At 41.9% G+C, this 26073-nt stretch overlaps 1 protein-coding gene across 1 annotated transcript in view; it reads right to left on the reverse strand.

Moving 5' to 3' along the window:
• The window catches only part of USP18 (ubiquitin specific peptidase 18), a gene marked incomplete at its 5' end in the record, with an annotated part of 629755 nt that overhangs the window by 521852 nt on the left and 81830 nt on the right, over window positions 1–26073 (reverse strand). Inside the window, 2 exon segments of the mRNA XM_044088477.1 lie at window positions 5427–5569; window positions 22568–22664. Coding sequence (XP_043944412.1) covers window positions 5427–5569; window positions 22568–22664 — 240 coding nt within the window.

Below are 26073 nucleotides of genomic sequence, written 5' to 3' on the forward strand. Positions count from 1 at the left end.
TAGGTCTTACTGTCCACTGTGTGTGAGATGTTTGTGTGGAATGGACCCTCTGTGGGACTGGTCATCTTGTGGTAGAGAGGTTTGTTGTAGTGAATACTTCAGACTGGCTTCTCTATCTTGAATGGGCTGCAGGCTGCTCAATGCAAATGGCTTAGGATGCTAGTAAATGCACCATAACCAAAGCAGATATCAACCCTGCTGACTTCTCCTTGTGGTGCTGGAGATGATGGTGTGCACATGTGTACCGGTGGCTTGCGTGTCTGTGCTCACATGCCGATGGTTTGCATGTCTGTGCACATGTGTGTGTGTGTTTGTGGTGGTGGTTTGTGTGTGTGTTCATGCATGTGTCTGGTGGTGGTTTGCGTGTGTGCTGGCAGTCTGTGCGTGTGCACAAGCATATGTGGTGGTGGTGGTGGTGTGTGTGTGGTGTGTGGCGATAGTGGTGGTTTGTGTGTCTGGTGTGAATGGACCTCTCTGGGGCTGGTTATCTTGTTGTGGTTCAGGGGCTTGCTGCAGTAAAGCGCTGCCACTAAATGCCAGTTACGAGTAACTGCGAACATCGCAGTGGGATACAATGGATGCATTGAGAGTGGTAAACTGGGATGCAATGGGGAGTGGAGCAGCAGGGATGCATGGGGTGCAGCAGTACCAGAGTACAAACTGAAAAAAAAAAGCGGTCTATACCCACGAACATATGGAAGGAGCATTTCTAGTAGATAAAAATTTTAATGTACTTCTATAGACAGATGCAAAGATGGTCGTCTTGAGTACGGTTTCAAGTTCTGAGGACCTTAATCTAAGGACACACACACACTGGATAGAAAAAGTCAAAGTCAGAGGACAGCAATAAATGCTAGTTTACATCACAAAACATATTAAGGAAAACTATAACACTTTAACAAGCATAGTTTTTAATACAGAAGGCTGAAAGAAGACATGTTAAAAACTTTTAAGTGCCTGAAATATTGAAACAGTACAATGTTTTACAAAGCAGAGATATGCCAATAGCAGAGCACACCTGAAGGTACAAGACTAACAGGTTCAGGAGTAACATAAGAAAGCACTGCTTCGTTAAATGGATGATAAATTGTTGGAACATCCCAGCTTGTTATGGAGTATAGTCAAACTACAAGAACAGACATTAAAAAATGGGATAAACAATTCATATGATCACTACAATTAAAATCTATTGGCCACACCTAGAGCTCCTACAGATCAAAATCTATATAAAATAACTCAACAGGTAACTCACTTTTCTCAAACTGTGTTTCAAACTGTGGAACTCCATTCCTCCATCTCTGAAACAAATCAACAACCTAAAGCCATTTACAACTCGCCCAAAGCAGCATCTGCTGAACTCATGGTCGTGCTCCTGCTCATTTCCAGGTTAAACCAACTTAACTCATGTTGGAACACACAAACTACTACTTTCCAGTAGGCAGAGTCCCTCTGACTCTCTTCAAGAGGAATCTTGATGAGTGGATGGGAGATCGTAGGTTTACCCCGGGTATCACTTCTGTGTCACTGTTAGACAGAGGCACTGTATACTAACCTCGAAAAAGGGCATAGCAAAATTAATTTAAAATGGGTGGCGAAAGCCAAACATACTCTGGCTAGGTTTATAAATGCCCTAGGGCAGATAGCCTAGTATGAACCTATGAACAAGTCAATCAAGGGTCGTACATTATGTAAATTCAGCTTTCCATTTCCTTAGCTCCCTCTGGTCTTTTCACCAAACTACTTTCTCCACAAGACATCTTGTACATGCAACATCCTTCACTCTCCTCCTCACACCTGTATAATACTCAAGAGTCACTAACCTACATTTTTTCTTCCTCCTTTGCACAGTATTTTTCGATTCCTCTTTCCTGCTCTCTTTTCTTACTTTTCTCAACTCACTCCCTCTTTTTCCTACTGTCAGTGTGCCAACCTGCATCTCAGATGCTTTTCAATAGTTTGCATATTATAATAATCACTCCTTTTATTTTTTTCACCTCATATTTTTCACTCTTCACTTTTTTAATTTGTAACTTTGTATAATTATAGCTCTTATCATTTTTGTATTAAGGTAATCATCATATTTCATCATATTGCATTATTTTAAAAAACAGACAACATTATATAATACATCTCCATTTTGTTCTCTCTCTCAACAAGTGCAATCATTAACTGTAAACTGTATTTTTGTACTGGAGCTTTTCTCCCCAGGCCTTTGCTAAAAAGGATCTTTTTAGGCTTGGTTGGACTAATCTGGTAAATAAATATATACTATCATGCCAATCAAAACCAATTACTATATCATTTACCTGCAGATCCTCATCACTGCTTCCACAGAACCATAACTACCTCACTGCACTTGGGGGAATCACTATTAAACCTGACAGTACCATGTTACAAGACTTTAACCACCCAGCTGTTCACAAGCATATTTACAGTGCAACAAATAAAGACACTCAGTATTTTTTGGATGTCAGTAATGCAAATACAGTGGAGCAAACTTTCAAACTTCCGACTAGGGGTGCAAATGCTCTTGGTTTGATCCTTACTAACTTAGCTCAGGCCTGTACCCCAACCTGAGTAATTACATCCCTAGTAAAATCTGACCATAAATCAATCAATTTCCCATAGGTCTTTTGGTAACTCTCTCTCAAGCAAATGTGCTGGTATTTAGAGAGTTCTCTAAGGCTATCTTGATACATGTCCTAAGATAATACAGGCAAATTCCCCAGGAATCCCTCATTCATCAGTCTGGTTGAAAAGGCAAAGTTATATACCTTTGGTGTCTACCCACACCTCAGGATTGGCATAGACAAGTCAGTGCCCATCTAATTTCAAGTAAAACTACAACCAAGTTTAAGAATAAACGCATATGGTGTAATACTCATATCAATAAAATGTAAAACAAATCAAGAAAAATATTAAAATATTATAGAAAAATCTAATTTCTCCTACCCCAGAAAAGTGCAGAACTAGAATAGTAAAGACCTTAAGAGCAACATTATAAAATATAAAGCCAAGTATGTAGCACACACACCAAAGGAATTATAATTCAATCTTCAGCTATGTTGAGAAATTAAGAAACAGTTCACAATGTTTGTGTCTTTCGGCTTTTCCCAGTTAGGGGTCGCCACAGCAGAACTCCGGTCCGATAATGATCGGCAGTAGATTTTTACGTGCTGGCTTGCTGGGCCTAATGCACAGCCTTCAACGAAGGAATGTCCATTCATGCATGTCGCCACACAGAAGACACTCTAGCTGAGAATCGAACGGGCAACGTCTGTGAGGTGACAACGCTACCGCAGCACCACCAAAACAGTTCACAATAATGGAGTAAAAGTCTATAAACACAACTCACCGTGATCCAAAGGACATGGCAGATATCTTAACAGAGAAATTTAAAATTTTACCCCACCCACTCACATAGTCACTCCCACTAATCCCACTGTTCCATCTACCCCTTCTGAAACATTACAGAAATAAGTCCTAGAATCCCTGTCCATAGCTAAAAATAATGCCTCCATGAGTCTTAACATGCTGTTATGCATTATCAGTGTTAAAATATAAACTATCTGAACCCTTTCTCAGTCTTTTCAACCTTAACCACTATTTTTGTTATAGAAGCATGGACAACTGCTACATTCTTGCCACTACATAAAGGTGGCTTTTCTTCAAACTTTGACCGGTCATTCTCACCAGCCTTATATGCAAAGCTATAGAATGAATCAGATACAAATGCACAAATTCAGATATATGCATCAGTCCTAACCGTGACACAAACCAGCTCAGATTTGTGAAGGGCAAAATGTGCTTTCTAAATCTAGTAAACTTCTTAAAGTTCATTAAGACAGTGAACAAAGGTCTCTTAGTGCTTATAGCCTGTCTTAATCTGGCCAAGAATTCTGATGAAATCTCCCATGCTGGCGTAATAGACATATTATTAAAATTCAATACAAGCCCCTATGTTGTTTGTTGGTTGCAAACTGGCTGTCTTATAGAACCCAAGTTGTGAAAGCTGTCAGTACATTCATAGAAAGTAAAAGTGTTAACTGGCAGTGTCTCACAGAGTCCTCTGCTGGTACTTCTCTGTCATATGAGGTCCTGGGTTAGGCCTTAGGGCCAATAGCTTAGTACCAACCTATGAACCTATAGGAAATTCACCCCGGGGATCATGTCAGTCGCCTTGCTAGACAGGGGCCCAGAGAAGTAAATGTTGTGGGAAGAAATTTCCAGGGAATTGTTATGGCTAGGCTTGCATAGGCCTTAGGGCCGATAGCTTAGTACCAACCTATGAACCATTTTGTTGACATCCAAACCAGTCCACTAGGAGAGTGGCCATCCAAGTTTACTAATGACTGCAAACTGGATACTATTATTCATTAGACCACTGATACCAACTTGCTCCAGCAGGAACTGGAATATGCATACATCTAGTGTTCAGAAAATGGTCTCAAACTCAATGTTAAAAAGTCTAGTTTGGTACTACTTGGCAAGCAGGTTATTCGCACTTTCTATTATACAAATGATGCTCCTTTACAGACCAATATTGTTATAAGAGCACACATGAGGATAACTTACTCTAATTTGAGCACCACACTCCAGAACAGTTAGGAAATACTTCTATCTGACCCAAATGATATCACATCTCCACAGTAGCTAGGAAATCTGATATACAAGGGAATTTTTTCCATATCGAAACATGTCATTATTATTCTACTGAACTCTCCTATTACCGAATACAATGGCACATTTGGCAAACTAACAAACTAGAAATGCCTTTGAAATATCTAATGAAGAAAATCAAGAGTCTTACAAGAGTCCGTTACCCTTACGGATTACTGCGACTATTCTTGCATTTTATGGACTATGACCTCCTCTGCAGTGACCTACATCTAGCCTTCTGTGCCTTAAAGAAGCCAGCCTTGTTTTACCTTATATACCTTAGAATGACCAGCAACACCTCAAACACCCATAAAAATGACTTTAATCTACACAAGCAAACTAACAAAGCTCCCTGGAAACATAGGTTAAAAACTCAATGCATTACCCACCTCTGAAACAAACTTCCTCTACATATCAGGCAGAGCAAAACTATGCCCACCTTCAAAGTAAGCATAAATGAATGAATGAATGAATGGATGGAAGGACAACCACAAATTCACCTTAGATAAATGAGGGGAGCATTACTAATGTGTTTTCTTATGGATATTTCAGCACTAGGTATATTATGGTTCAAATGACTGCTTGCCTACTAACTTCCCTTGTTGTGTAAGATCTATTTAGAAACTTCGGAACTGGGCAGTTATGGAGGGTCCAGTCAGCCGTTACCTGCTGTCAGAATGTATGCTTCTACAATCAAAGAAATCTTTAAGAATCACTGAAGGAGCTGGACAGCCAAGGCATAACAGATTTATTTCATTTTTTCTTACCATTAATTCCATTTTTCTTCAGACAGTTGATAAAGGCACGTGGTCTAATATTTGGTTCTTTACTTCTCTGCATCATATCAAAAAGGTTCCGAAGCTGATGAGGTGTGTTTGCTTCCTTCTCTCCTGTGCCTAAAAACTGAAACCTGCAAAAATGAAAGAGGATTACTACAGAAAGTAGAAATTATTATACATATTATAAGCATTTGAATTGCACTGACAGAAGGACCGTAAAGCCTCAGTCATCCATCTGATGTTAGAATTGCCTCCAAAGTACCTGCGTCCTGCTCCAGTTCTTTTACCATGCCACTCTTTCTACTGCTTCCACTTCCTTTCACATTCTCCATCCAGGTGTGCTTCACTACCAGGTGAGGTGGATAATCCCATGCACCCATGCCTCAACTCTACAATGAGCAAGACCATTCACCAAGCCACTCATCCCCCTCCCTCTTGGTGTTAACCCCGGTGCACCCATCCTTATTTCCCATTGTGATCATGTGGTTCCAGAATGTACTATCCATGCCTTGTGCTCCTCCCATTCTCCTTCTCTAGACTGTCAAGATTTTATGCTTAATTAGTACTTCCCATCCCTACTGCCACAATGTACTTGAGGTACAGCCTCTAAAACAGTGAATGTATACTCCCATTGAGGAAAAGCCTCTAGAACAATTTAAGAGTACTCCTAAATGTTGTAGCACCTGTGCCCTGTTGAGGTTTAGCCTGACCAATGCCTGTCCAGGTATGTGCTTTTCAATACCCTGTAGAGAAGAACAGCATCCACCTTGACAGGACATCACAGCACTTGGTCTGTTATGGTCACCTTTGTTCCACACTACTTGCAATGACTCATTATTTAATATGATTGTCTATTTAGTTCTCCACACTTCCACTGGTGAAGAAGATCCTTCCGCAAAGTTGGGCCATGTCTGTTTTAATGTCTAGGTCCACCTGTGAAGCTGGTGCCCCATTTGTGATGACAACACTGATGTAAATATCATTCCTTAATAAACTAGCTTTCTTCAGTACTGTTGGCCAACAGGGTGCTGGCAGAAATTGGGCTACTGCTGGCCGAAGGAGAAGAGGTGGAAGGCATGCCCGAAGGCAGGTAAAGGCTAGAACTGTGATGGTGAGGGACGGAACTTTGAATGTTGGCAGTATGACTGGTATAGGGAGGGAGCTAGCTGATATGATGGACCGAAGGACGGCTGGTATATTGTGTGTGCAAGAGACCAGATGGAAGGGGAAGCAAGGCTAGGTGTATCGGAGGCGGTTTCAAATTGTTTTATCATGGTGTGGATGGGAGAAGAAATGGCATAGGCATTATCCTGAAGGAACAGTATGCCAAGAGTGTTTTGGAGGTGAAAAGAGCGTCTGATAGAGTGATGTTTATGAAGCTGGAAACTGATGGTGTAATGATGAATGTTGTTAGTGCATATGCTCCACAAGTTGGGTGTGCGATGGAGGAGAAAGAAATATTTTGGAGTGAGTTGGATGAAGTGGTGAAGACTGTACCCAAGGGTGAGAGACTGGTGATTGGAGCAGATTTCAATGGGCATGTTGGTGAAGGGAACAGAGGGGATGATGAAGTGATGGGTAGGTATGGTGTTAAGCAAAGGAATCCAGAAGGTCAGATGGTAGTGGATTTTGCGAAAAGGATGGTCATGGCTGTGATGAATACGTATTTTAACAAGAGGGAGGAGCATAGGGTGACATACAAGAGTGGAGGAAGATGCACACAGGTGGATTATATCTTATGTAGCATGGCCAATCTGAAGGAGATTGGAGACCGTAAAGTGGTGGCAGGGGAAAGTGTAGTTAGGCAGCATAGGATGGTGGTTTGTAGGATGACATTGGTAATCAAGAGGAGGAGGAGGAGGATGAGTGTGAGGTCAGCACCAAGGATCAAATGGTGGAAACTGAAAAATTGTGAGGTGATGTTCAGGGAAGAGTTAAGACAGGCACTGGGTGGCAGTGAAGAGTTACCAAATAGCTGGGTAACTACAGCAGTGCTAGTAAGAGAGATGGCTAGAAAGGTGCTTGGTGTGACATCTGGAAAGAGGAAGGAGGACAAGGAGACCTGGTGGTGGAATGAAGAAGTACAGATGAGTATAGAGAGAAAGAGGTTGGCGAAGAAGTGGGACTGTCAAAGAGATGAAGAAAGTAGACAAGAGTATAAGGAGATGAGGTGCATGGCAAAGAGAGAGGTGGCGAAGGCTAAGGATAAGGCGTATGAAGAGTTGTATAAAAGGTTGGACACTAAGGAGGGAGAAAAGGACCTGTACCGAATGGCTAGACAGAGGGACCGAGCTAGTAAAGATGTGCAGCAGGTAAGGGTGATAAAGGATAATGAGGGAAACGTACTCACAAGCGAGGAGAGTGTGTTGAGCAGATGGAAAGAGTACTTTGAGGGGTTGATGAATGAAGAGAATGAGAGGGAGAGAAGGTTGGATGATGTGCGGATAGTGAATCATGAAGTGCAGTGGATTAGCAAGGAGGAAGTAAGGATAGCTATGAAGAGGATGAAGAACAGAAAGGCTGTTGGTCCAGATGACATTCCTATGGAAGCATGGAGGTGTTTAGGTGAAATGGCAGTGGAGTTTTTAACTAGATTGTTTAATGAAATCTTGGAAAGTGAGAGGATGCCTGAGGAATGGAGAAAGTGTGTTTTGGTACCGATTTTTAAGAATAAGGGTGATGTGGAGAGCTGTAGTAAAGTACAGTTTTGTACCTACCATAAATGTAGATGTTCGAGGATTCCATTGCTGCAGTCCTGACTATTGGGTATAGTTCAGTCTTTTCTTGCCCCAGATGTCAGAAGACCCAAAAAGACAAGTCCCAAAAAACCTGCACCAAAAACATGTACAATATATACAACAATATATACAAAAATATAAGCATGTAAACTCACCTACACAACCACCCCTAAACACAGAAATGGAATCCTCGAACATCTACATTTATGGTAGGTACAAAACTGTACTATGTTCTTCGCCTTCCATTGCTGCAGTCCTGACTATTGGTAGAATCCCAAAGCAGAGGAAAGGGAGGCTGGCAAATTATAAGGAAGTAGGAGCTGATAACATGCCTTGCAAAACAGCAGTGGCAAAACCAGCCCTAGACTTAGAGTAGATAGGAAGATGATAATGCTTAGAGAAAGTATGCACTGAACTCCAAGTAGCTGCTTCCAAAATATCCTTAGTTGCCACCCCCTTAAATGCTGTTGAAGTGGCAGTAGCCCTAGTGGAATGAGGCCTAATCCCAGCTGGAATCTCCTTGCCATGATGGGAATAACAAAATGCAATGCAAAAGCCAATCCACCGGAAATAGTTTGTTTTGACACAGGCTTGCCCTGTGAACTCAAGGCAAAAGAAACAAACAACTGCTGAGACTGCCTAAAATCCTTAGTCCTGCTTAAATAATATCTCAATTGCCTGTGTACATCTAAAGTGTGCAAAATCTTTTCCCCTTTATTTTGGGGATCTGCATAAAAAGTAGGCAAATGAATAGTTTGGTTTAAAGCCACACTAGAAACCACCTTAGGCATAAAGGAAGGATTAGTACGTAATGATACCCTATCCTTATGGAAAATCAAAAAAAAGGCTCTACTGCCATAAGGGCCTGCAACTCAGACACCCTTCTTGCAGAAGTAATGGCCAACAGAAAAACAGTCTTCCATGACAAGTATTTCAACTCAGCAGTAGCAAGGTTGTAGAGTAAGTTTTTCCAACACAAAATTGAGATCCCAAGCAGGAGTAGGGGGGTCTTATATTCTTTGCCCCTCTAAGAAACTGCTTGAACAAAGGATGCGAAAACAAAGGTGGGTCACAATCATAATGAGCTGAAATTGCTGCAGCATGAATCTTAATGGAAGAGAAGGACAAACCTTTGTCCAATAACTCAGTAAGATATTGAAGAGCCACACTCAAATTAGGCTCAGAAATCTCCAAATTCTTTGCTGTACTCCAAAATAAAAATCTCTTCCATTTGTACACCTTGTCTTCTAGCTTCCATAATCACATTTAAAACTTGCTGAGGAAGTTGAGACCTGCTGTGCTTCAAGAGAGAATATGCCAGGCTGTTAGATGAAGAGAGTGAAGCTTGACATTGAGCAGATGACCATCCTTCTGAGATAACAGATGAGGAATCAGAGGTAAAGGCCATGGAGGCTTCCTTACCAGACTCCGTAGTAGTGGATACCAGTGTTGGCGAGGCCAATCTGGAGCTATCAAAATCATCCTTGGCCTGTCTTGTCTGACCTTTAATAATACCTTTGGAAGAAGAGGCAGAGGTGGAAAGGCATAGACATGAAGGTTTTTCCAACTGAAAGACAGAGCATCCACTTTCCAAGCTGTGTGATGAAACCCCTTTGTGCAATACTTTGGCAGCTGGTGGTTTAGTGGAGAAGCGAACAGATCTATGTCTGGAGTTCCCCATGACACTGTCAATTTCTGAAATACATGAAGATCCAGTTTGGGGATCCATGATTTGTCTGCTTAACACATCTGCTACTGGCAGAAACCTTGCCTGAAGAGTTAGTTGCAGGCTTATCTCCCATAAAATCATTGCTTGCCTGCATAGAGGATAAGAATGTGTTCCTCCTTGCTTGTTGATGTACCACATGACAGTTGTGTTGTCTGTTAGAATCAACACCTGCCCTGGAAGAAGTAACTCCTTGAAAGCCATCAATGCAAACTGGACTGCTAACATCTCCTTCATGTTGATATGTAGATGCTGTAGTCTGGCAGGCCACTTGTCTTGTATCCACTTTCCATTTAAATGAGCTCCCAAGCAGTGTCCGAGGCATCTGTCGTTAAAATCTGACGGTCACAGAGAGTCCCTTGTTTAGGTGACATTCCTGAGCCCACCACAAGAATTCCTTTTGAAGGCAAGGTATTATTTGAATGACAGTGTCCAAATCCTGGCAGTGCTGTGTCCATACATTTTGAGATACCATTGCAGCTTCCTCATATGCAGTTTGGCATTGGGAAGCACCAGAATACAAGATGCCATGAACCCTAATGCTTGAAGGACTGTCCTTGCAGTCAGCACGGACTGATGAGATAGTTGATGGAAGTAAAGTGACAGACTCTTTTGTTTGTCCGGGGTTAAAAAGGCCATCTGGGCTGCTGTATTCAGTCTCACACCCAGAAAGCACATGTCTTGAGAGGGTACTAGACTGGACTTTATTTCGGAATACCCCAGGCATCTTAGCACTGCTATGACATATTCCAGATGCTGTAGAAGGTCTTCCTTTTCTTGAGCCAGAATCAGGCAGTGGCAATGCAGAGAACTGATAATGAAAATCTCCAGTTTACTTTCTGCAACCTAGCCTTATAGGCACATGAAGGTAAGCTTCCTTGAGATCTAAAGTTACCATCCAGTGATCTTTGCCCAGCAGAGGTAACAGTTGTTGTAACGTCAACATCTTGAACTTGGGAATGTCCAGATAAGTGTTGAGGATAGATAAATCCAAAATTGGTCTCCACGTGTTCCCCTTCTTTGGTACTAGGAACTCTGATACAGGGACTGGCTGAATGGCCCCTATCTGGAGTAACTGAGAAACTTGCTTGTGAGCCTCTTTTCTTTGTGGAGGAGGAACATCTGGCATGCCTTTGAAAGGGGCATTGTGTGGAAATAAAATCTGTAACCGTGATGAATGATATCCAGCACCCATCTGTCTTGAGTGATTAAATCCCAATTTTCTTTGAAAAGAGACAGTCTTCCTCCCAAAGGAGCTGCCAGGCGAGAATCCACTGGCAGCTGAAAAGGCAGGTCATTGGGTCTAGGACTGACCCCTGCCCTCACCAGAAGTCTGAGCAGGTGAACTCTCTGATCTCCCTGCCTAGACTGGGAACCATAAGCAGGATATGTCCACCCCTTAGCAGGCCAATTTCTACTAAACTCGGAGGCTGCACCTGCAAAAATCTTTAACAGTCTGCATAGACTTAGCTTTGTCCTCCATTTTCTTTAAAACTGCTTCCACAGGCGGTCCAAACAACACATCAGACTGTAAAGGAGCATCCAAAATCCTGGTCTTAACATGCTCAGCTAAATTCTGATCCTTCAACCAGGCATGTCTGCGAAGAACAGAACTAGTAGCAGCCACCCTCGAGGAGGCCTGAACAGCATCAAAACCACACTGCAAAGAATGCTTACCCACTTGTTCAGACACATGAACCAAATCCAGCAATTCTTTACACTCAATACCTTCCGCCAAAGCATCCACCTTAGATTTCAATTGTGAAAGGAGATAATTCTGATATTTTAGCATATGAAACTGACAATTCAACGCCTCATGGCTAGAGTGGAAGAAGTATATACTTTCTTACACCTATCCAAAGCCCGTGCCTCTTTATCAGATTTAACCACAGAAGCTTTAACACCTTTAGGCCCCTGAGAAACAGTTTCTGGGTCCGCCCTAGACTCTTAAACAAATACTTATGAGCTCACCCTATAATACCTATCAGGCTTAACAGGAGCAGGAGGCAAGGAGTCAGGGTTCAGGGAAGCCTCTGCAAAACATCCTCCACCACATTCAACACAGGAGGAATAGCTAAGGGCCTATGCTGGGGTAAAACAAGAATTCCCTAAGCCTTTTCCTGGAATCAGAGTAATCCTGGCCTTCCCATTTAAAGTGCTCCCTCATGGAGTGAAGAGTCTCTGAAAATGAAAAATCCTCAGGAGGAGAAGCTGTAGGAGTGGAATCATCCACATCAGAATCAGAATAAGTAGGAAACTCTTGTAAGTCTTCCACAGAAGACTCTGAAGCCTGTGAACACTGTTCAAAACTATCAAACTCCTGTTCCACCCTAGGCCTCTTATCAGGCGGGGCATAGAAACTCTAATAAGAATAGTCAAGTCTTCTGCCATATTAAGCATATGTTTCTGAGGCACAGAGCCGAAATGCTAGGAGAAGCCCCACAGAAGCTGAACTTGGCCTACCTCTAAAAGAAGCTTTGGCAACAGAAGGAGAGGCCCTAACTACCTTGGGAAGAGAGGGAAGAACAGTTACCTGAGAAGCCCCTCAGCCTGGCCTACCTCCTGAGAGGGCACATCCTGTAACAGTAAAGTATCTACCTGAGACTCCATAGAGACTCCTGGCAAAACCTCTGGCTCCCTGAGCCCTTCTAAGAAACCGCGTCGGGGACTGCGGTTCCTCAGCGGCAACCAACAACGTCGTGCTCAGGCCCTAAACAAGGTATACACAATGTATGATAACCCCTATGCGGTATCTGCAACCCACAAGAAATACAGTTATTCACTTTTTCTGACATCCGGTTAAATACTGAGGCAAGAAAACCAAAATGTTGAAAATCTCAGAACGCCAACAAATTGATTCTGCATCGGACCATGCGGCAAAATCAGGACTGCAGCAATGGAAGACGAAGAACATCTACAGAGGGATTAAACTGATCAGTCACAGCATGAAGTTATGGGAAAGAGTAGTGGAAGCTAGGTTAAGAAGGGAGGTGATGATTAGTGAGATCAGCAGTATGGTTTCATGCCAGGAAAGAGCACTACATATGCAATGTTTGCTCTGAGAGTGTTGATGGAGAAGTACAGAGAAGGTCAGGAGGAGTTGCATTGTGTCTGTGGATTTAGAGAAAGCATATGACAGGGTGCCTAGAGAGGAGTTGTGGTATTGTATGAGGACGTCAGGAGTGTCAGAGAAGTATGCAAGAGCGGTACAGGATATGTATGAGGGTAGTGTGACAGCTGTGAGGTCTGTGGGGGGAGTGATGGATGCGTTTAAGGTGGAGGTGGGATTCAGCTCTAAGCCCTTTCTTATTTGCAATGATGATAGACAGGATCAGACAGGAGTCCCTGTGGGCTATGATGTTTGCAGATGACATTGTGATCTGTAGTGAGAGTAGGGAACAGGTGCAGGAGATTCTGGAGAGGTGGAGATATGCTCTAGAGAGAAGAGGAATGAAGGTCAGCAGGACCAAGACAGAATATGTGTGTGTGAAACAAAGGGAGGACAGAAGAATGGTGAGGATTGCAGGGAGTAGAAGTAGCAAAGATGAATGAGTTTAAGTACTTGGGATCAACAGATCAGAGTAATGGTGAGTGTGGAAGAGAGGTGACGAAGAGAGTACAGGCAGGATGAAGTGGGTAGAGAGGAGTGTCAGGAGTGATTTGTGACAGACTAGTACCAGTAAGAGTGAAAGGGAAAGTCTACAAGAGGGTAGTGAGACCAACTATGTTATATGGGTTGGCGACAGTGGCATCGACAAAAAGGCAGGAGTTAGAGCTTGACGTGGCAGAGTTGAAAATGTTAAGATTCGCACTGGGTGCAACAAGGATGGACAGGATTAGGAATAAGTATATTAGAGGGTCAGCCCAGGTTGGAAGGTTTGGCGACAAAGCCAGAGAGGCAAGATTACATTGGTTTGGACATGTGCTGAGGAGGGATGCAGAGTATATTGGGGAAAAAGATGCTAAGGATGAAGCTACCAGGTAACAGGAAAAGAGGAAGGCCTAAGATAAGGTTTATGGATGTGGTGAGAGAGGACATGCAGGTGGTTGGGTGTGACAGAGCACGATGCAGAGGACAGAAAGAAATGGAAACAGTCGATCTGCTGTGGCAACCCCCAATGGGATCAGGCAAAAGAATAATAATAATAAACTAGCCTTCTTCATGGGCAGCAGGTCAGAATGAAAACAACAAAAGAGGTCTGGTCTTCAGTCAAGATATCTGATGCCATGTTAGCAGCTCACCACATTTCCCATCAGCTGTACTCCACACACCAAACTGTTTCTCCGCTCACCTTATCTTTTTTTTTTTTTTTTGCTCTCTCTCCATCTGCAAAATCTACACAATGGCTTGGCTCCCTCACTTGTCTCTTATCAGCTCATTCACTGTTGCTAATGGGGGTGAGAGCCCTACAGTGCATTCACACCCTATCTAGGGTGACTGCATAATCAGCTCTGCCTTTAAAAGGTAAGTGTTGTGGATTAGGGAGCAGTCTGGTATGTGGTTGTGTAGGTGAAGAACATAACCTCCCTACAACTATGACTTCCATGATCACTTGCTGACAATAACTAATATGTTGATGGTACCACTCATGCTACACAGAGCAGGCAGAGTTATGTAGTTCACCTAGGGAACTAAAGTACAGTTTTGTACCTACCATAAATGTAGATGTTCGAGTGTATTCACTGCTGCAGTCATTACACTTGGGTTATCCTGCAGTCAGGCGGTCCCGCAGTCGGCCAGAGTTCCAAAGTCTTGGTCCGGCGTCGGTTGCTGTCGCTTCTTCCCTGACATCACTGCACCAGGGGTATACAAGATGCAGCAGACGCCATTTTCTTCAGTTTTTCTTGCCCCAGATGTCAGGTGCCCCCAAATAGGTAGGCAATACATATTGTTAATAAAACGTACATAAAAAATAAAAATAATACCTTCAGCTACAAGCAAATACACCACATAGGTTGTATAGGATAGAAAGGTATAGATAAGTCCCAGCTAAGAAAGTGGGGATGGAGGGAGGGTAACCTGGACTGCAGCAGTGAATACACTCGAACATCTACATTTATGATAGGTACAAAACTGTACTATGTTCATCGTGTTTCACTGCTGCAGTCATTACACTTGGGTCGAATCCCAAAGCTGAGGTTGGGTGGCTGGGTCTATATAGGATTAGGAGTGGCTATGAGGCCCTGCAGAACTGCAGTGGCAAAGCCAGCCCTGGATTTGGAGTAAAGAGGTAAATGATAATGCTTGGTAAAGGTGTGCACTGAACTCCAAGTTGCAGCTTCCAAAACATCCTTGGTTGGTACTCCTCTAAGAAAGGCCGCTGAAGTGGCAGTCACCCTGGTAGAACGAGGCCTAATGTTATTAGGCACAGTTTTTCCATGTTGTCTGTAGCAGAAACGGATAGTGTCCTCTCCACTTTGAAATGGTCTGCTTTGAAATAGCCTTTCCCTGTGATCCTGCATCATATGATACAAAAAGTTACTTAGTTTTTCGGAAAGCTTTTGTTTTGTCCAAGTAGAAACGTAACTGCCTTTGTATGTCCAATGAGTGAAGAAGTCTCTCCCCTTTCTTCTGGGGATTTGGATAAAAAGTTGGCAAGTGAATGGTTTGGTTAAGAGCCACAATGGATACCACCTTTGGCATAAACGTAAGGTTTGTTCTTAAGGAAACCCTGTCTTGATGAAAAATGATGAAAGGTTCCACTGCCATTAGTGCCTGTAACTCTGAGTCTCTTCGTGCTGAAGTTATTGCCAGCAGCAGAGCAGTTTTCCATGACAAAAATTTTAATTCTGCTGAAATAGCTGGCTCAAAAGGTGGTAAAGTAAGTTTTTCCAAAACAAAGTTGAGGTCCCAAGTTGGTGTTGGTGCTCTCCGGGGTGGTCTTATGTTTTTAGCCCCTCTGAGGTATTGTCTTAGTAATGGATGTGAAAAAATAGGAGGATACGTGTTGTAATGAGCTGAAATAGCAGAGGCGTAGATCTTAACAGATGAAAAGGAAAGGCCTTTGTCCAGCATCTCAGTTAAGTATTGTAATATCTGAGGAATATTTGGGACAAGAGGGGCAAGGCCTTGACCCTGGTTCCACGAGCAGAATCTCTTCCACTTTTCTGAATAAGATTTCCTGGTGCTGGGCCTCCTGGCCTCCAAAAGGACATCCATAATGGCTTTAGAGAGAGGTGTTGGCTGGTTGGCTATTATATCTGCCATGCAGCCAGATTTAAGGTTTTGAGCTGGCTGTGCAGGATCTGATTGTTTTGCTGAGTCAGTAGATGAGGAATTTGAGGTAAAATCCATGCTGGGCCTTGAGCCAAATTCTTTAAGATTGGGTACCAGTGCTGGAGGGGCCAGTCTGGAGCAATCAGGATCATTTTTGGTCTCTCTAGTCTGGCTTTTAGAAGTACCTTTGAAAGGAGAGGCAGTGGTGGGAAGGCATAAACTTTTAGTGTTTTCCAGCTGAATGAAAGAGCATCCATTTTCCATGCTTGTTTGTGGTAAGTCCTTGTGCAGAATTTCTGTAGTTGGCAGTTCAAAGGGGGAGGCAAAGAGATCTATGTCTGGGCACCCCCATGCTTGTTTGTGGCAAGTCCTTGTGCAGAATTTCTGTAGTTGGCAGTTCAGAGGGGAGGCAAAGAGATGTCTGGGCACCCCCATTTTTGAGTTATCATGCTGAATACTTGTGGATTTAATTTCCATTCGTGAGGATCCATGATGTTTATGCTTAAGTCATCTGCCAGAGTATTTTTCTTTCCTGGAAGGAATTGTGCTTGCAGATGAACTTGACAGGTCAATGCTGTGTTTCACAAGGTCATGGCTTGTCTGCATAGGGGGTAGGAATGAGTGCCCCCTTGCTTGTTTATGTACCACAACTGTGGTGTTGTCCGTCTTTAGTAGCAATTGTCCTGGATGCAGAAGGTCCTTGAAAGCTGTCAGGGCATTTTGTACAGCTAGCATCTCTTTTTGATTGATGTGGAGATGCATTTGGTCTGTGGTCCACTTGCCCTGGATACATTGTTCTGCCATGTGTGCACCCCAGGCGTAATCCGATGCATCTGTTGTTATTGTCTGGCTGTCGGTAAAGTGAAAGGCTGTCCCTTGTTGTGGTGACACGCTTGTGCCCACCACTGAAATTCATGTTGAAGGCAGGGAATGAGTGGTATTATTGCTTCCAAACTGTGGCAGTGTTGAGTCCATACACTTTTCAGCTAGCATTGTAACTTCCTCATATACAGTCTGGCATATGGTATTAGTAGTATGCAAGATGCCATGAACCCCAAGACTTGCAGAATTTTTCTTGCAGGGAGTTGGGTCTTTGTTGCCATCAAATGAAAATACTGAGTCAGTTGCCTTTGCTTGTCTGGCGTGAGAAGCCATCTGGGCAGTTGTATTTAAGCTTGCACCCAGGAATATTATCTCTTGTGAGGGCACTAGTTTTGACTTCTTTTCGTTTACTGTGTACCCTAGGCCCATAAGTAATCTTTTTACAAATGCCAGATGTTGTAGTGGAATGTCCTTGCTCTCTGCTTGAATAAGGCAGTCGTCCAAGTAAGGATATATCTGAATTCCTTTTTGTCTGCAAAATGCAATTACTGGTGCCAGGCACTTTGTGAAGACCCTGGGTGCAGTACGTAATCCAAAGGGCAGTGCAGAGAATTGGTAATGCTTTGTGCCAGCTATGAATCTGAGGTATCTTCTGCAATTTTGTCCGATTGGGACATGCAGGTATGCCTCTTTGAGGTCCAAAGTAACAAGCCAAGCCTTCTTGCCCAGCATGGGAAGAAGTTGCTGTAGTGTCAACATTTTGAATTTTGGTATATCCAGGTTATGGGTTTAGAATAGATAGGTCCAGTATGGGTCTCCAAGCTTTGTCCTTTCTGGGGACCAAGAAAAGTCTTGAATAAAATCCTTCTTCTAGTTCCTGTTCTGGCATTTTTTGAATAGCTCTCATGTCCATGAGGGCTGTAATTTGCTTTTTGTGCCTCTGCCCATTGATTTTGAGGCAGGTCTGGCATTCCTTTTGGCCTTGGTTGTGATTTGTCTTCGCCCCCTTTTTGGGTTGAAGCACCCCACTGTCGAGGTCTGTAAGAGCCTTGGGGCTGAGATCTGCCTCTTGGGCATCTGTATCTGCCCCTTAGTGGTCTGTCTGACACTGGAAAGGACCAATTTTTAGAAGGCCAATTTCTGCTAAATCTAGGAGGCTGTACCTGTAAGAAATTCTTTACTGTCTGCATAGATTTTGCTTTATCCTCCATTTTCTTTAATACCTCTTCAGCCTTAACACCAAACAAGATATCATGCTGTAAAGGAGCATCCAATAATTTTGCCTTAACATGATCAGGTAAACTTTGTTCTTTTAACCAAGCATGCCTTCTTATCACAGATCTTGTAACTGTGGCTCTACAAGATGCCTCTAATGAATCAAAACCACATTGCAGAGTATGTTTTCCCACTTGTTCAGCTGCATGCAATAAGTCTTGCATTTCCTTATGATCAGGACCTTCTAAGCTTGTAGGCATTTTCTGTTTTAACAAAGACATTAAATATTGTTGGTATTTAAGCATGTGGAACTGGCAATTTAAGGCCCTTATTGCTAGTGTTGCAGAAGTGTAAACTTTCTTCCCCAATGTATCCAAAGCTCTGGAATCCCTGTCAGAGGGAACTGGATTTTTTGCAGTGGAAGCCTTTACCCCTTTTGGACCATGGGAAATAGTTTCTGGGTCTGCAGCAGGGTTTTTATAAAGAAATTTGTGAGAATCAGGGACTCTGCCCCCTGCTCCAGTCAAGCCAGACAGGTACTACAAAGAATCAGGGGTTAAACTAGATTCAGAGAACACATCATCCACAATATCCAACCCAGGCGGAATAGCCAGGGGCCTGTGCTGAGGCAATAACAGAAAATCTCTGAGCCTTTTCTTGGATTCTGAATAATCCTGGCTCTCCCAATGGAAATGCTCCCTCATGGTATGTAAAGTTTCCCCAAAAGAGTAATCCTCAGGAGGAGACGCTGAAGGGATAGATTCTTCAGCATCAGAGTCCTCATAGGGGGAAGAAAAAAAAAAAAAGGGTATCCCTGGTCTGAAGAGGAATCATAGGAAATGGAAACCTGGTCTGAGGAATCATAATCTGTATCCTGCCTAGGCCTTTTATCAGGAGGGGGATGGGAACCCCTGATCAGAGTAATTAGGTCTTCAGCCATTTTGAGCATCTGTTTCTTCGGCATGGAAGCCTGTCCAGGAGAATGCTGTACTTGTTTCTTTGTCTTTAATGGAGTGTTTGACTTGGCTGTTGTTTTGATTGTAAGCTGTGATGGTCTGAAGACACGCTCAGAAGCAGATGCCTGCTCAGCGGCTCCGGACCCATCTGAGGGAATAGTTTCCATAGGCCCAATACCTTGCGTTTCCAGAGGCCTAGATGTCTCCACATGGGAGTTGGAGGCGGCCTGTGGCTCTGAGGCAGTGGAGTCAGGGGCTGCGAAAGCGCCTCACTGAGCACCGGCGAACCAGCCTGGAAGAGGCTTCGGTTTGGACCTCGGTTGCCTGTCCTTACCCTTGTCTTTGCATTTTTTGTGTATTCCAGTCGTCGGTTGTTCAGACGGCATGGTATAATTGAACCTTCGACCAAAATAATGGCGTGCAAAAATCAACCCGATGTTTAATAGCGCGTTTGTTAAATCTAGCACAAAACCGACAACTAGCAACGTCGTGATCTGGGCCTAGGCATGGAATACAGTAAGAATGAAAAGCCTTACGAGGTATTTGCTTCCCACAAGAAATACAGTTATTAACTTTTACTGACATCGGTCTGAGGCAAGAAAAAGTTTCCCCAACAGGGTACTTAGCTTTATTGAAGACTTCGGTTCTGAAATTCGAATTAGAAAATCTCAGGAGTCGGCCGACCGGCATTTGCAAACTGCTTTTGCTTCGGGCACCGCGCAGCAAGAAAGACTAAAGAAAATGGCGTTGGCTGCATCTTGTATTCCCCTGGCACACTGACGTCAGGGAAGAAGCGACAGCAACCGACGCCGGACCAACACTTTGGAACTCTGGCCGACTGCGGGACCGCCTGATGACAGGATAACCCAAGTGTAATGACTGCAGCAGTGAAACACGAACATCTGCTATCCCTCCCCATGTCAGCTCCAGCAGATGCCTAACCTGTTAATCTAACACAGGTCACCTGGGTTGTACCCAGGGCTTTATCCCTCTCTCAGCAGAGCTGAGTTCTCTTCATCTTACTATTGGCCCAGTCTCTCCTGTCTTACTAGCAGCGAGTACAGCAGTCAATAATTAATGCAACAAGAAACCTTTCCTGAGCTCTTGAGCTGTTATAGACCTGCCCTTCTGATTTCAGTCACGTTATTTTGTGTTTCACCTACCATTTACTGCATCAAATTACTGACTTTCAGTAAGATGACCTTTTGTTGCTACAGCAGCTATACCATTCTGGATCTTTTTTTGAAAGACAAGAATCTTAAGTTTGTAGAATTATGTGGCCATCAGATGCAAACAAATTAAATAGCTGCAAGTGACATCAATTCGCAAATTAATTTGATTCTCAAAGCCTCAAATTAAATGGTGTGCAGTTGTGAAGATGACGACTAAAGATTTCAGGCTAATACTAAAAACAGGTAATTGGAAGCTGTGAGGTATTATCAGCATACTTCCATTACTTTTATGCATACTGGCAATACTGCTTCAGAGGCACTATCCCCTTTTGTCAGACTCTGCCCTACTGTAGTGCACAGTCCTCATATTTGATTGGCTTCATTCTATTCCATAATTAAGATGACGAGTAGCATGTTTGGGATCACATTACAAACTGAAGGTTCATGAAACTAAACAAGTACAGACAAGATAGTGGCCATCCCAGCAAATGGGGGGAGTCAGAAGAGAAAAGAAGTGAGATAGAAGGGAAAACAGAGGAACAGTTTTTTGAACAGTTTAGCAGCTTCAAGTACCTTCTTCTCAACCACACCACCCAGGAAGTCTGAAAGAGGAGGCCAAAGACACCATCAGAGATGTTGCTGTCAACAAATGTAAGCAGTTAGTGTATGACAAAGGAATGAAAAGTAAGGTGTGCAAACCAAGGGCACAACCAGTGCTTCTTATGGCACAGAAAACCAAGCAATAAATGCAAAGCAATTGAGGAAGACTGAGGTGGAGACAACGAAGTGCCTGAGTCAGGTAGTAAGATATATACTTTGGAAAATATGATGAAATGAGGACATCAGGGCCAAAGCCAAATTAACCTTGGTTACACAGAAGGTACAGGAGAAACTACAGATGTTCAGTCACACATCCAGGAAAGAAGGCAATTTGGTAAAACATATTTGGCAAACACCAGAAGGCGGCAAGAGGAGACTAGGACACCCAAGCTACATATGGATGGACTACTTAAGAGAAGACCTGCTACAGTCAGACATGGCAGTCAAAGAAGGTAACAGAGTGGCACTGAAACAGGAGAGATGGCGACAACTGGTGCAGCACCCCAACCTTGTGCAAAAATGTGAAAACGGGGATTTATGTTCATAATCATCTAGTGAAACCTGGCTATGTCCAGCTGGACATTCATAGTCAGCAAACATAAATACAGACAGATAGCAGACAGACACAGATACAGGATCCATTACTTGTGAATTTTGTTAGCTTCACAATGGGATCAGTTTTTTTTGCTTCTTCTCAGAGTTCCTCTATTAACTTGAATTCTGCCATTCGTTATGGCTACTAGTGCTGATTTAAGCTTCACTCTCCCACACACACACACACACACACACACACACACACACACACACACACACACACACAACTCCCATTTTCTCCATCTCCAGCAACACTACCCCTAGCTGTTCAGCCATCCTGTATCAACTTGTAATTACTTGGATGGTCAGTAGATTATTAACCCCTGACATTTTTGTTGTAAAAGGAAAGAATATTCGACTGAGAAAATGTGAATATGCCCTGTCTTTACTTTTTCTGAATTATCCCACAATTACCTCGGACTCAAGTCATATTTAACAAAATCTGAAGATTTGCCTGTAAAGTTTTTATAAATACCACTGCCCCCTCTCTCTCTCTGGAGCAGAGTATTTCAGACAGATCTATCCTTTAGTCTTTAATTCATAACTTACAATACATACCCTATTGTGCCCTCACTAAATTTCATTAACTTCATGTCTTTACTCTCACTTACAGTGTCTGATTTCCAGGTCATGGCTGAAAAGGAGTAAGGTCTATTATACTTGCATTAACAAACAAATTAATTTAATCTGGTGTGCAGTTTCATTGCAAATATAACCTGTAGTACAAAATGGATTGGGGACTTGGTTCTATCTACCAAAATGCTGATTCCCCCCAGGAAGATCAGGGTTACTGAATACTTGGCTATGCTCCATTACACGTAGTCTGTCCTCATTCCATGACGACCCATCCCATTTGGCCCTGAATCCCAGGCAGATGTGCAACCAGAGACAGCAGCTGCATTTACAAGCACAGACTTCAGTGTTCTGTATTACTAATGACAGGCAAAGACACTGTCAGTATTTCTTAGCATTTGCTACAGTACCATGTGAACTAAAGAGCAATATAAATATTGGTAGTTGCAAATATATTGAAAGCAGGCAATTATAAATCATTAAAAAATGGAAAATGAAAAACATTATGGTTCTTACCTCTCAAGAATATGAGCAAACTCTTTTGTCATATAGAATGTCTGCAGGACAGAATTTATACAGCAGGTGACACCAAAATTGTGAAGTCCGACTGCACCTGTATCATAAAACAGCAACATACATGTTAACATGGAGCTCCAAGTGTATGAGTAGGCATGCTGTTCTTTCACAAATGTCAGAATTTATTTTCCAGTAAAAGACATTGCTAGAACACTCAGCATTTGTTTTCATCAAATGCCACTCTCTCTCCTTGCATATTACACTCAATTACATTTTCTCTTGCACAAACATTTGAAAAGGAGTATTTTGAATTTTATTGTATTTGCATTTGTTAATCAGAGTAGAGAACCGATCTCCAGGGACCGTTTTTTTCAGGTTCAGCCTGGGAGTATTGTCTACATGATTTACTCAGAGTCACAGTTAAGCAGTGAAGGCCGAGAGAATCAAACCCTACAATCCATATTGACAATCCAATCTATGGACCACTGGACCCAGCTTAACAGCCTTAATCCTTTGCACCAACTGCCAGAATTACACGTTTCCTTTAAAAGTTCCTTAAAAAATAATTGTACGTATGTATTGGTTACGTTTATAGTAAGGATAGGTAAGTGAAGAATTATATACGTACATCTTTGGTTTCTTGCCGTCACTTGCATTTACATGCAAGCAAACCACAGTATATTTAACTATTTATTGTGACCAACTAGTCTTATTACTGTATTATACCAAGTACAATAAATACACTGAGACAAACTGCTTCAGTTAATGCGCATTTACTATTACATTTTCCTTCCAGATCTACAAGCATGCAACACAGATGCTGTCAGCTCTCTATGGCAAATTCCCAAAGCTTGTTTATACACACTCATATGTATACCAAAAAGTCTGATATTTTTTCATAGTCTGATGTATTACAATCTTCCTTTGTATAACACTTTTCTTTGTTCTAATTTATGATCTGTCCTCGATTCTTTTTAAAGTTCGGTGGTCCAAGAAAACTCCGTTATCTGAACGTGGTGTTCCAGCACTATCTGGAACTTCATGTTCCAACTTTATCTTGATTGACATTACATCTCTCTACTTCGTTGATGTCCTTCCAGCTGCCATCTGCACAGTTATTTTTACAGACTTTGTTTACTCCTTTACATGGATGCCAATTTCTAATTAAGCTATGCCAACATACTTACTACTACCTATTTTTTCAGCATTTTATACTACTCCTAAATTAACCTTTTATATTTCCTATCATTCTTGCAGCTTTTTATTCAAGCTAATAATCATGCTAGCAACAGTTTTGAAAAGACAGTGAATACTCTTATTCTTTCAGTAAGGTGTTAGATTTAATGGTATACGTGGAAGTGCTAGTGTTTCCAGGTTAGGGTTAGAGTATGGGATATGCAAGGACAGATTTGCTGGTGTGTCTGTGTCTATGTTCATTCATACTTTAGGTTTAGAGGATATATTTAATGCTGTGTGTGTTTTGTAGTGCATGTGTGAATTCAAGCGTCTGGAATAGTGACAGTGTTAAGGAAAGGGGGTTTTGTAAGTTAGTGTAGGGTTAGGGTGGTAGGGTAAAGTCACATGGGTGGTAACGGAATGTAACTTCACACCTCATAGTTTTTACATGGGATTATGATCAGCTCTCCAATAACAGCTTAAGCATTCAAGGCATGGATGCCAAGAAATTCACCTTGAGAGCGACGCTCAAGAGGTGAATTTTGGCAACCATGGTGAAATTTGTAATAGAAGATTATGATCCAAGACCTGATCATACTACAAAGAATTATGGGCTCAAAGTGGTTGACCAGCTTTTGAAAGTCAGAAAAGAACTTAGTGAGTGCTATCAGAAAGTGAGTGCTATTAGACACTTAAGCAAAGAACGAGAGACATAAGAATTCTGGACCAATCCAAAAATAAGGTGGGAGGAGGTGAAAAACTCAAAAATCAGGACCGTTTTTAAATATTGTTCTAATTTACTTAAAAAGTTAATAGAATAGGTTTTGTATCAACATCCATTTTAAGATCAATAAGTATGAAGCTCTAATATCTAGCATTACTGACTGTAATCTTTAGTGATTTAACAAAATAAAAAAAAGAAATATGAGGGAAAGAGCAAACATACAAGTCAGTGTGGAATATTTTGCATAATCAGGAAGAGTTTTTTTTTTTTTTTTAAACAAGAAACATTTTTATTAAATTATCATGTATGACATAGGCAATCATATATTCATATAAATGAAAACAAACCATATTGACATAATTGTAGTTGCAAACATTATACATCTCTTATAATCTATCCATTGTCAAATATTACACAGCACATTCAAATCCTGCCTTCTTTCAAACCTCGTTCCTCCTTCTCCATGTATCGTTCCCACAATTTCCATTTTTTTCTATGTAATTTGTTCCTACCCTTTTAAAAGTTTCCAGTTCCATTTGTTTTCTCTGTTACTATATTCACTACTTCTAATACAATTGGTTTAGACTTTGATTTCCATTTTCTAGCAATTGTCTTTTTGGCAGCCACCATAATTAGACTCAGAAAGGCCCTTATTATGTCTAGGCAATTCTGATTCTGTATCACAGCTCAAAAAAAATCATTTCCTTAGTTACATCAATTTGCTCACCCAGTATCTCTGACAGAGTAGTCTGCAGGGAATCATTACACTCACAGAAAATATGTTCCCATTATCTCTTTCTTCCCCACATTTTCAACATTTCCTATCTACCTGAGGAAAAATTCTTTGGATTCTACTTGGGTATAAAAATACTTATGTAAACACTTCCAAGCAAAGATCCTAAATATTCTAGACAGAGATTTCCCCCTATTCTGCAATACTTTAACAATTTGTCAGTCCATCTAAATAACTCTTGATACTTCTTAACCATCACACTCTATTTCCACTCCAGTTTAATTTTATCCCACTCCCTAGCTATATTTTAAGAAGATAGATCTCTCCTCCAATAGCTCCCAAATATCTTTCACTACCCATTCCTTAAATTCCTCTTTTCAACAGATAGGTGAGAAAGTGCCAGTGTCTCATTTTTATTTCATTACCCTGCATTTTTACATAATCCTGTATAGCAGGTGGAAAAACAAAGCACTCCTCTGGCTGAAATTAAAACAGCTTTTAAAAGCTATCTTCATTCTGTCATAACTTGCTTTGTAAATCTGGCAGAGTGAAGTTCTAATGACTTTCAAACACTGTTTACCTGCCACTGTTTTTTGCCATCCAGCACTGTCTGCTGTTATTCTGTAATGTGAAATCCAAAACTTAACAGTGTTTAAGGTATCCTTAACAAGGTTTTGTTATGCACCCCTAAGCACTGATAAAATTGGGTCTCATGGAGTTTGTTTTTCCTGATTTAGCATAATCATAGCACTCCATACACTACACCACATTTATACATTGCAGAAATGCAATATATAAAGTTACAGTATATGTGGTGGTAATACAAGAAGCATATAGTCCATAATGTAGTTTTATTACACCACATAGGAATGA

The sequence above is a fragment of the Protopterus annectens genome, chromosome 11.part0 (genome assembly GCF_019279795.1).
Source record: "Protopterus annectens isolate FY-2018-M chromosome 11.part0, PAN1.0, whole genome shotgun sequence".
NCBI lineage: Eukaryota > Metazoa > Chordata > Ceratodontiformes > Protopteridae > Protopterus > Protopterus annectens.